The 12,490-nt window shown below is 44.3% G+C and overlaps 1 protein-coding gene across 2 annotated transcripts; it reads right to left on the bottom strand.

Annotated features, from left to right (window-relative positions):
* Positions 1-3,174: 3,174 nt before the first annotated feature.
* LOC139392993 (ADP-ribosylation factor-like protein 4A) lies at positions 3,175-5,676 on the bottom strand. 2 transcript variants are annotated; one of them, XM_071141305.1, is made up of 2 exons: positions 5,596-5,676; positions 3,175-4,609 (listed from the first exon to the last, which is right to left on the bottom strand). In XM_071141305.1, the coding sequence occupies exon 2, from the start codon at positions 4,504-4,506 to the stop codon at positions 3,904-3,906; it is 603 nt and encodes a 200-aa protein (XP_070997406.1). In that variant the 5' UTR covers positions 4,507-4,609; positions 5,596-5,676; the 3' UTR covers positions 3,175-3,903. The 2 variants fall into 2 exon arrangements, with proteins under 2 accessions (XP_070997406.1, XP_070997415.1); XM_071141314.1 differs by having other exon boundaries at positions 5,047-5,654.
* Positions 5,677-12,490: the final 6,814 nt, after the last annotated feature.

The following is a 12,490-nucleotide window of genomic DNA, read 5'->3' as shown; positions in this document are numbered from 1 at the left end:
CATATATCTATTATGCGTGGGAATACTTTGGAACAGATTTCCAAATTAAAATCACTTGGAGCTGATTTGCTAGTGTTTTTTTTGCTCAGAAAACTTGAGGGGCCAAATAAAATCACCCCCGGGCTAAATTCGTTAAAACCCTGTTACACACCCATCTGGTCCTGTTAATTTCTTCTCAGTCTCTCTTTTCATGCCTCTGAGGATTAATGGAAAGAGAGCTTCCTTACACCAATGACGAGCAAGAGCAAGCTTCTCTAGAGCTCTCTGTCTTTCTTTCCCTCCCCTTTTCTTCCCCCCTGCAGGTGGCCCCGTTCACCCAACTTTAAGAGAGGCTGCTAGGACGATGGAAGAATTCACATGTAAATAGGCCACTCGCTCGCTAAGACAGGAAAAAGACAGATGAATCCTGATATGATAACCCTGCATAATGAGCAGCAGAGGAGTATGCATTATTGCTACTTCCCTTGAGTACAGTGTACACAGCTTGAAAATGTATACACAGTTAGAGAAAATATATGTTTACTACACAGTTAGAGAAAATATATGTTTACTACACAGGTAGAGGAAATATTTGATTCCGACTTGCTCCAGAAGACAGACGATGTACATTTTATTGCCCTTTGAGAAAGTGAGTTGACCCACGACATTCCTAATCTCAAGGATAGCTAGTAGAGTAGTGGAATGAGGAGTGGTTTTCCCCTTTCCTACAATTGTCTTCCTAACGTGACACGCAGTTGCCAGAGCAGACGTGAGACAATGCCTTTTGCTACAGTGATCCTGTCACTGAGGAGAGGGACTTACTATCGTCACAGAGTTGACCTCAGCCAGGGCCAAGTGGTCAAATAAAACCCACCGCATAGTAGATGTCCAGGAAACTAGTTGGGCACAGGGATATCATGTGACGACGGGCCATTACAGGCCATGAATATTACTTTTCCATGTTAGTTTATAATTGAGTTAGCAAAAGCAAAGTGTGAGAAAGGAAACCAACTTTAGGATTTCCAAAACTATGTCCAATCCTAATCCCTAGTTAATTACATCAGAGGATGAAAGGAAGAGACCCTGCCACCAGGCATGTATCAGGATCGGACGCCAAAACAGGGATAAGGGGCGACCAGTCCCATGATCAGACTCACACTCACTCCCATTACCTCCCTTTCCTAGAATGGAGAGCAGGAAATGGGAATAGCAGGAATATGTCGCTGCAATCCAACAGGGTTTCCTTCCTTAGAAAACAAACTGGGGGGGTTGTTCAACACAGATGAGTGACACCTCAAATTAATCTTGGACCTGAGGCCGTACTGTCTTTCTTTAAAACCTGATGCATATCAATCAAAGAGAGACATTGTAAAATGTGGTGTAGGTTTAACATTACTAATATCATTTGAATTGGGGGGAAAAGGACAGTGAAATGGCATCTATAACATACAGGACCATTACAAAAACAGATCTAATAATTTTGTCAAATAAAGCACGTTAACAAAGAGAAGTGGAGCATTGGAAAGAACAGAATAACAGGGGCAAATATAGGACTATATTTAGTAGGTCAACTGCTGCTCCCCCTGTTGCTCTACAGCACAAGGTTACAATTGCTCTGAAGGGATGGGTGAGCAACAAGCATCACTTCACTGAGCTATGTGACAACAGCCTCTCCCCATCACAAAAATGCTCTGCCTCCCCAGCCCCAGCCTGTTGTACAGGGTATGTCATCTGGCTTGGCATGCACAGAGTAGACTGCCCTGACTGCATTGCTGATCCTCTTGGCTCCAGAAAACATAAAAGGACTCCAGGCCCTATAATCACACTGCAAGTAAACACTCCCCATCACCTCAATCATATCCATCTTGTTTACTTTCAGAAAGAGAAATAAGGGAGATTCATAATCTATCGGTACAAAGAGTGAGCATGAGCAACCAAAAATCATTGTTGATTTACTTCAGTTTCTTTCAAATATGAGAATCTGAAGACATACAGTAGAAGTCGGAAGTTTACATACACCTTAGCCAAATACATTTAAACGCAGTTTTTCACACAATTCCTGACATTTAATCCTAGTAAAAATGCTCTGTTTTAGGTCAGTTAGGATCACCACTTTATTTTAAGAATGTGAAATGTCAGAATAATAGTAGAGAGAATTATTTATTTCAGCTTTTGTTTCTTTCATCACATTCCCAGTGGGTCAGAAGTTTACATACAGTCAATTAGTATTTGGTAGCATTGCCTTTAAATTGTTTAACTTGGGTCAAACGCTTTGGGTAGCCTTCCACAAGATTCCCACAATATATTGGATGAATTTTGGCACATTCTTCCTGACATAGCTGGTGTAACTGAGTCAGGTTATTAGGCCTCCTTGCCCGCGCACACTTTTTCAGTTCTGCCCACAAATTCTCTATAGGATTGAGGTCAGAGCTTTGTGATGGCCACTCCAATACCTTGACTTTGTTGTCCTTCAGCCATTTTGCCACAACTTTGGAAGTATCTAGGAGACGGAACGTGTCTCCTTCCTGAGCGGTATGATGGCTGCGTGGTCCAATGATGTTAATAATTGCACACTATTGTTTGTACAGATGAACATGGTACCTTCAGGCATTTGGAAATTGCTCCCAAGGATGAACCGGACTTGTGGAGGTCTACAATTGTTTTCTGAGGTCTTGGCTGATTTATTTTGATTTTCCCATGATCTCAAGCAAAGAGGCACTGAGTTTGAAGGTAGCCCATGAAATACATCCACATGTACACCTTCAACTGACTCAAATTATGTCAATTAGCCTATCAGAAGCATCTAAAGCCATGACATCATTTTCTGAAAATGTCCAAGCTGTTTAAAGGCACAGTCAACTTAGTGTATATAAACTTTTGACCCACTAGAATTGTGATACAGTGAATTATAAGTGAAACAATCTGTATGTAAACAATTGCTGAAAAAAATAATTTTGTCACGCATAAATTAAATGTCCTAACGGACTTGCCAAAACTATAGTTTGTTAACAAAAAATGTGTGGAGTGGTTGAAAAACGAGTTTTAGTGACTCCAACTTAAGTGTATGTAAACTTCCGACTTCAACTGTACATTTTACACATCACATCAGGTTTATCAGATCTGCAGAACTTCTCAAAAAATATTAGAGTGACAAATAATCAAAATAGCAATATCCTTCATACAAAACAAAAGCAGTGCTGTAAAGAGGCTTTATTAAAGATGAAAACATGAAACACAAATCCCATCTATTGTCCATGTGGTCAATAGGGACCCAGTACAGTTGGCTTCTTGTGAAGCAACTAAACTCTTTGTGTAAAAAGCTCTATTGGGAAACCTCAAGGCTGTAAACTCCAACATCAAAAAAGTAATCGAAAGTGCATTAACAAACAGACAGAGGTACACTAGACAGACAAGAAGCGCAAGACCGTACCTTCCTTTTGAGAAAGAAAGAAAACTGTAAAAAATAATTTAAAAAATACAAAAAGGTACAACATTAAAAAGTAGCTTAGGCACTCTTTACAAGGTTCAAAGGTTCCCTTTGTTGTCCTTCCACTAACCTTTGTAAAGAAAAGTGACTTATTTTTTCTGTTCATCAAACTTGTCATTTTTGGTGTTCAATTCTGAAGTAGCCATTACTAATGGTCTACTACCAAGGATCAAAACCCTTCTTTGTAACGACAACTTAAATTCCTATATAAAATCATAAACCACAAATCCTTTACCTTCATAGTGCTTTCTCAAACACTAAAAAGGAACAAATACTGAAGATGAAGCAAGAGAGTTTGCTGTCTGAGACACGAGAACCTAGTTTAACATTGACTGATACAACTCAGTGTGCCGAGCCTATGGGAGAATTCCTATATCCACCCAGGTACATCTCATTTTGTCCTTCATTTAAAACAAGAGATTCAGTTCCCTCCTTGATCATCTCTTTCTCGTCTGTTGGCGGAGCATCTTTCTACGTTTAAGGATCATGTCATGGAGTTTCTCCATGCCATCTTTCAGTCCGTCTCCTATGATGGCACAGGTGGGCTGCAGGTGCCAAGGCGTGCCAGGGCCCAGTTCCTTCAACGCTAGTGCCTTTTCAATCTCCGCCAGGCTCAGAGAGTGCCTCAGGTCTTGCTTGTTAGCCACCACCAGCAGTGGCACTCCCTGGTTGTCTCCGGTCTTGGCGATTTTATGGAGCTCTGTTTTAGCCTCCTCCATGCGTTCGGCATCTACAGAGTCCACCACGAATACAATTCCATCGGTACAGCGTGTGTAGGACTTCCACAATGGACGCAACTTCTCTTGACCACCCACGTCCCAGAAATGGAAGGTCACCGTCCTGTGGCCGCCCAAAGACACATTGACCTTTTCTGCGTTGAAGCCTTTGGTAGGCACTGTGTTGACAAACTCATTGAACTGCAACCTGTACAGGACAGTCGTTTTACCTGCAGAGTCCAGTCCCAAAATGGCGATATGGAACGACTGAAAGAAGGGGATTCTCGAGAGGAAGGTCTGTGGTTCAGATAATCTATTCCCCATCTTTTCTCATGTGGGGAACAACAGGTGGAATAAAAGGGATGGTCCACTTCTCCAACAACGATGATTGGCACTGATTATATTCAAATTGGATTGCAGCAGTGACCTAAAAACAAAACAAATATTACTTTAGCCAAGCAAAAATCAGACAAATATAAAAGTCTACCACAAACTTAAAATCGACACAGAAAACCTATAGATGACATAAAAGTGATCAAATCAGTTATCCAGGTGTTATTCACTTATTGAGGGCATATGACATTCACTAGACACCCCGAATTATATAGGCTCAAATGAAAATACCAGAAATACCGGACGTTTGTCAAGGTAAACTACACACTTGAATTTTAGGCGGCAGCAATGCGCAAACCTATTTCCAAGGATAGGCGCGTAAATTAATATAAAGTCGATAGGCATACAGATGCTGACAGCCAGGAACGTCACTTGACGTGAAACCAGCCTCTCAAATTGGGGCATGAATCTTTATCATAGGCTACAACCGTTCCGTTCAGCCAGACATTTTCGTGCAAGGGCATCACTTACATCTATCCACTCTGAATATGCGGATCTGTGTTCACGAGGTCCAGTAACATGTTTTCCAATGCTCACAATCCAGGGCTTCCGATGACTGTCGCGCGGTCAGCAGCGTTCTATTATTTTACTATACGGTTTAATTCCCATAGAAGAATACTGCAGTGCAATTTGTGGAAAACTCCACTCATGTTCTAGCAACCGATTGGTTTAAGGAGAAGTCCATCAATAATGTATCCATTCAAACCACGCCCATCACCTGTTGCTGTAACGTCATTATTCTAGCCAATAGATTTATTATACTTATCGTTACACAATACAATGCAACATGAACAATGCCTAAAATAAAACGTATCTAATAGTAGGCTAGGTCAAAGTCTAAACATAATCATTACAAATGGTTATTAACATAACATAGCAAGCCAAGCATTTATGTAAGCCTATATTCGTAAAAAGTCGAAGTAAAAGAAACAAATAGTAAAAGAAAAGTCACAAAATAGTTAGTGATACGAATGTATTAAAATGAACAACTTCTTGAACTATAAAAAAATCCTAATTTACCGTTTTTTTGTTGCTGTGTTCGTGTCGCGTGTGCTTTGGTTTGGATTTTACTGCACGCTAAACAGCGCCGCCCCATGATGCGTCCTTATCTGTTTACTTTCAAAATGATTGGTCAATAGTACAAAATGTATTCCACGCGTACTGATTTTATAATGAGAATATTCATAGAATTAATTGTATAAATTATAATCCTGCGCCGGTATCTATTGAAATAATGTTCATTATATATGATACATGTTATAGTCATTTTATTTCATAATAAATACGGTAGCCTAAGTTTTTATGAATAGCGACTCATTGGAGTTTACATTTAAAATTGTGAAGGTATGGGTTTAGGGACGTCCCAGGGATCCCCGATAGCACTGACCGTCTTGTCAGGGGGCTACGGAGAAGGAGTCAGACGGAATCAGGGGCAAAATGCCGAAAATGGTGGAATGTATGTACAGGTGCAGAAGGTTAGCTTCATTTTTAGGCAGGCAGAGTGCCGACAATTCCGCACACAGCTGAGTTTAGCAGAGCTCCAACTGGGACAACATGCCATTCCAGCCTAAATTTTCACGAAAATGAGCCATCTGAGGCTAATAAAGTTAAAAGAATAGCACAACCCTTAACACTGGGATAAACCAAAATGCACATAAACAGGTATTTCCTCAATTTAAATAAATATCTCACTCAATAGCCTAATCAATACTTCACTCGTTTCAATATCACTAGCAAATACATAATACATTTCAACACATCAGGACATACAGGAAGAGAAAGAGAGGCCCAACTCGGCGGAAAATCTGCCTCCCTACATACAGCAGGTGGCGTTTTTTCGTTGTTTCGCTCACCAAGCAAGGAGTTTTTGCATGGAGGTAAATGAGTGTCGAATTTAGTCAACAACAAAAAATGTAAGACTTATTTGCTACGAGGTTATTTGCTATGAGGTTTATTTGATCAAATAGAAGTTTTGTAGTGCTTAAGTTGTCATGAGTGTACAGATATAAGTAGGACACGTGACATCCCGGCAACTTTGAAAAAACAAACACTTTTTATATTGGAGTTGTCTCGAGATGGCTATGCATACTCAATCATGAGGCTAGTAGCATTGCATCTCTCTCCATTAGAATACAGGCGGTTGACATCAACGACCCTAATCAAATATTTTTTTAAGTATTACAATAATTAGATGTATCCACCAATTCAAAGAAAGGATAGGTTGGAGTTAGACAGCCCTCCGTGCTGCTTTGTGGACAACTGTTTTGTTAGGGCATGTATCTTGTCAGTATATCCATAGTCTGGTGCAGAGGGGTATATGGCCAATATACCACAACTAAGGGCTGTTCTAAAGCACAACGTCTTACACTCTTATCCAGAGCAATTTACAGGAGCAATTAGGGTTAAGTGCCTAGCTGATATTTTACCCAGTCAGCTTGGGGATTCAAACCAGCGACCTTTTGTTTACTGGCCTGCGGAGTGCCTTGATTCAGCCATTAGCCGTGATATATTGGCCATATACCACAAGGTGCCTTATTGCTTTTATAAACTGGTTACCAACATAATTACAACAGTAAAAATATTTTTGGGCCAATCGGCATTCAGGGTTCGAACCACCCAGTTTATAACAAGGTTTAGAAACTCTGTGGGTATATAATCAAAACAGGATTACGGAGTTAGCCAGTTAACTTGTCTAAATATTCTGATAGCTTTTTATTTTGTAGAAAGATGAGCTTGACATGGGCATGGTCTAATTGATTTAACAAACCAATAAAAATGTATTTTTATTAACCATAAAACCAAGTTATGGTTGCTTATAAAAGTTGATGCTGCTTTGTAATATACCCCCCTGTCACGACTTCCACCGAAGGTGGCTCCTCTCCCTGTTCGGGCGGTGCTCAGCGGTCGTCGTCGCCGGCCTACTAGCTGCCACCGATCCCTTTTCCTTTTCTTTTGGTTATGTCTGTTTTGTGTTCACCTGGTTTCACTTTGGTTAATTAGGGGGGATTTAATTCGACATTTCCTTTGGGGTTTTGTGCGGGATTATTTTTCGTTGTCAGTGAGGTTGGGGTGCGTTTTATTTCGCTCTTGTTCTACGGGGGGGTTTTCCCTGGACTGTGTCTGAGTGGGGATTTTTCCAGTGTATCTTCTATAGCCCTGAGTCCTGTTGGTTTTCCTTTTGAGCTTGTTAAAATCAAACACCCTTTCTTTGGAACTCGGTTCTCCTGCGCCTGACTCCACACCCACATCTCCTTGGGGAGATCTGACAGAATCCCGCACCAATTATGAAATGTAGTCAGCAGGAGCGGACGCGCTCATCCCGGAAGAGCGGGTGCAACAGCAAACGGCGGTATTACACCGTTTGGGGACAGCGATGGATCAGGTGCTGACGAGAATGGAGAGACGGGAAAGGAGCGGCCTCCCTACCTCGTCTTCAGCCACTCTCCAGCCTGCACCACCACCTTCTCCGGCGGCGTCTGGCCCGGGATTCGTCTCGCTCTCCCGAGGGACTACGATGGAACGGCTGCCGGGTGTAAGGGGTTCCTGCTCCAGCTGGAGCTTTACCTGGCGACCGTTCACCCGTCCCCCTCAGGAGAGGAGAGTGTTAACGTCCTCGTCTCCTGTCTTTCGGGTAAAGCTCTGAAGTGGGCCAACGCGGTCTGGGAGGGCCAGGACTCGGCAAGGAGCCATTACCCAGAGTTCACCCGCCGCTTCCGGGTGGTGTTTGATCACCCACCAGAAGGTAGAGCGGCGGGTGAACGGCTGTTTCACCTAAGGCAGGAGACGAGGAGCGCACAATTTCGCGCTGGAGTTCCAGACCCTGGCCGCCGGCGCGGGGTGGAATGACAGGGCCCTGATGGACCATTATAGGTGTAGCCTACAGGAGGACGTCCACAGGGAGCTAGCCTGTTGGGACACCACTCTTTCACTGGACCAGCCAATCGACATGTCCATCAGGCTGGGCAACCTGTTGGCTGCTCGCGGGAGTCCTGATCAGGGTCTGTTCGTTCCACCTCCCAGCTCTCCTGCTCCGACACCCATGGAGTTAGGGGGTGCTGCTGGTAGGGCCACCGGAGGAGGAGTCTCCTCCTGCACCAGCTGTGGTCGGAGAGGACACACTGCTGACCGGTGCTGGAGGAGCTCATCTGGGAGTCGAGAGGGCAGGCAGAGCACGACTCAAACACCTCAGGTGAGTCAGCACCCGGCTCATCCAGAGCCCCCTGTTGGTCATATGTATGTGTTGATTTCCTTTCCTGTGTTTTCCCCTCATTCCCAGCATAAGGCGCCTGAATCGCAGCGGGGAGTTTTATGGACCGCGGTTTTGCGCGTAAGTTAGGGATTCCCTTGGTGCAGATAGACCAACCCTTCCCTGTGCACGCCCTAGATAGGTCAGGGTTGATCAGGGAGGCCACGGTTCCGCTGGACATGGTGACGCAGGGTGGTCATGAGGAGCGGATTAGTCTCTTCCTCATTGATTCTCCTGCGTTTCCAGTGGTGCTGGGTATTCCCTGGTTGGCTTATCATAATCCTAAAATTTCATGGAAACAGGGGGCTCTTAAGGGGTGGTCAGAGGAGTGCTCAGGTAGGTTGGGAGTTTCCATCGGTGCAACGACGGTGGAGAGTCCAGACCAGGTCTCCACCGTGTGCATCCCCCCCGAATATGCCGTTTTGGCAATCGCCTTCTGTAAAAAGAGAGCGACCCTATTACCACCACATCGACGAGGGGATTGCGCGATAGACCTCCAGGTAAACGCAGCACTTCCCAGGAGTCATGTGTATCCCTTGTCACAGGAGGAGACGGTGGCTATGGAGGCATACGTTACCGAATCTCTGGGACAGGGGTACATTCGGCCGTCCACATCACCTGTCTCCTCAAGTTTCTTTTTTGTGAAAAAGAAGGAGGGAGGTCTGCATCCGTGCATTGACTATAGAGGTCTAAATTCCATCACAGTGGGGTTCAGTTACCCACTACCTCTCATCGCTTCGGCGGTGAAGTCATTCCACGGAGCACGCTTCTTCACAAAACAGGATCTTAGGAGCGCATATAACTTGGTGCGAATCCAGGATGGAGATGAGTGGAAAACTGTGTTTAGTACCACATCTGGCCATTATGAGTACCTGCTCCAGCCGTCTTCCAATCCTTTGTTGACAAGATTCTCAGGGACCTGCACGGGCAGGGTGTAGTGGTTTACATCGATGACATACTGATCTATTCCGCGATACCCCAGGAAAGAGACGACTTGTTTGGAGAACACGCATTTCTCGGCCTTGACGTACAGGTCATGCTCCAAGAGTCGCCCAAGTACCTGCACCTCTTTCCTGGGGTATCGCATTTCCACATCTGGGGTGGTGATGGAGTGTGACCGCATTGCTGCGGTGTAAATTGGCCGAGTCCGACCACGGTAAAGGAGGTGCAGCGGTTTTTAGGGTTTGCCAATTACTACCGGAGGTTTATCCAGGCAGCAAAGCGGGCAGGTAGCTGCTCCCATTACCTCACTGCTGAAGTGGGGGCCGGTGCGTTTGCGGTGGTCGGCGAAGGCGGACAGAGCTTTTAGTCATCTGAAGGCGTTGTTTACCGACGCTCCCATATTGGCGCATCCGGATCCCTCTTTGCCATTCGTAGTGGAGGAGGACACGTCCGAGGCTGGTGTTGGAGCCGTGCTATCACAGCGCTTGGGCACGCCCCCGAAGCTTCGCCCCTGCGCTTTCTTTTCGAGGAAACTCAGTCCGGCGGAGCAAAACTATGATGTGGGGGATCGGGAGTTGCTGGCTCTGGTCAAAGCTCTGAAAGTGTGGAGACATTGGCTTGAGGGGGTGAAACACTCTTTTCTCATCTGGACTGACCACCGTAACCGGGAGTACATCCGGGCGGCGAGGAGACTTAATCCTCGTCAAGCAAGGTGGGCGATGTTTTTTTACCAGATTTGGCTTCACTATCTCCTACAGACCAGGTTCCCGTAACGTGAAGGCCGACGCTCTGTCCCGTCTAGATACAGAGGAGCGGCCCATTGATCCCACACCCATACTTCCGGCCTCTTGTCTGGTGGCACCGGTGGGGTGGGAGGTGGACGCGGACATCGAGCGGGCGTCTCGGTTAGAACCTCCTCCACCTCAGTGTCCATCGGGTCGGAGGTATGTCCCACTTGGTGTTCGTGATAGATTGATCAGGTGGGCCCACACGCTACCCTCCTCTGACTCCACACCCACATCTCCTTGACGAGATCTGACACCCCCAGGTCAGGAATACAATGTGTAGGCTACAACTTCTAAATATACATCACTTTTTTCTCCAATGTGAACTTTTATATAGCCTACAAATGTGGGGCATGTTTAGCAATAGGAATGTGCTTGTAATCGCTAGTAACATGAACAAACTTTTGCAATAATTTGGTTCCAGTTTCTGAAATGAGTGTGGCTGCTCTCTAATCTCTCGTGGACAGACTACGTTAACATAAATGGTACACTAATTTGTCATGATACAACTGGAAGTGTGAGATAATGAGCAGCATTAATTCCGATGCTTCAGAATTTCGGAAAGGGCAGAGAGCATTTGGCCCATAGACTTGCCCCTATCTTGAAAAGAGAGAGGGTGGAGCTCTTTGTTCCCTTCTCCCTCCCTCATGTATGGACTCAGAATTTAATCAAGCCTCTGACCAATTACTCATGACTTTTGTTCTGGATTAACCGAGATTAGCTGCTCTCCAATTGTGAACTTTAATTGCATATAGGCCGGCATTTTAGAAACGAGTTTCAATGGCATTGTAATGGCACGCTTTGTTTACATTTTTCAGTTTTCAGTTACTGGGATTATCTTCAACCATTGTCTGAGAGAATAGATTTATACACACACAATGGTTTATTAGGCATATATAAAAAAACTGACATATTTCAAAAAGAGTCATGGCAAGGGCAATTGTTTTGCAATGAACTATTGTATTTTCATGATACCTTGAAGTATTTTCATTAGGTTATAGCCTACATTATTTATTTCTGTGAATGCAAGTATTTCGTATTTCAGCCATGTCTTTCACACACCCAGATTAGAACATATTGTCTGGCTTAACACACTGGAAATTTTAGGGGAGCCGATGCACATATCACTGCACAGCTGTGGACTCCATAGACGATTTAGGAGGTCAAAATGTCAGCCAGTTTTCCAAGAGCTGGAGATCTATTCCTCTACTCTGTCCATGAAAGCACTGTACACTCCGCGCGTATGTGCCTGTGTCTCTGAGAAGAAGACAATATATCAGAAAATGTATATTTTAACTTGAAGCAGAAGATACTATATTTATTATGGGTTTGCCTTATGCTCTAGGCTTTTTAATGGTGGAAAGATGATCCTAAACTGTATAGCCTTAACATGTAGTTAAAACAATAATTTTGATATCATGGGTGGTCAATCTTTGCGTCGATATCTCTGCCTATGAATTTGAGTGGTTACATTTCTCAAGCCCTAAGCTTTTTACCAAAACAGTGGCGGGTGGGGAAATGGTTTTGTTTTAGCACTTTTGGGTTAAACAGCATAATAACTTGGTAACTCACCAATTCAACACTCACGCTACTGGCCTAAAGTAGCATGAAAGCATTGAATTAAAATGGTGTGGAGCCTATAGCCAGGCTGGGCATAAACCAGCCCACTCACAGTGTAGGAGGCAGGTTTTGGGTGCCAGGGCAATTTAGGGAGTGTGAGCCTGGCCTCCCATCTAGGTGTCCATCTTCCCCGAAGGTTCCCTTATAAGTGTCTGTGTCCGATCTGGTCAGCCTAACTGGAGTAGAATGGAAACCAGTGTCACAGTTGGCCGGATATTGCTGAGTTTGCTGTGTAATGTAGGCATCGTTTTGATAAAAGGCCATGGACTGCTTATGTCATGAGTAAGCACAAAATGGTTGATGCTTAGGAAATTGTCTGATT

Source organism: Oncorhynchus clarkii, chromosome 3 (genome assembly GCF_045791955.1).
Source record: "Oncorhynchus clarkii lewisi isolate Uvic-CL-2024 chromosome 3, UVic_Ocla_1.0, whole genome shotgun sequence".
In the NCBI taxonomy this organism is placed as follows: Eukaryota; Metazoa; Chordata; class Actinopteri; order Salmoniformes; family Salmonidae; genus Oncorhynchus; species Oncorhynchus clarkii.
Note: the sequence above shows the minus strand (reverse complement) of the source record. Positions and strands in the feature narration are given on the sequence as shown.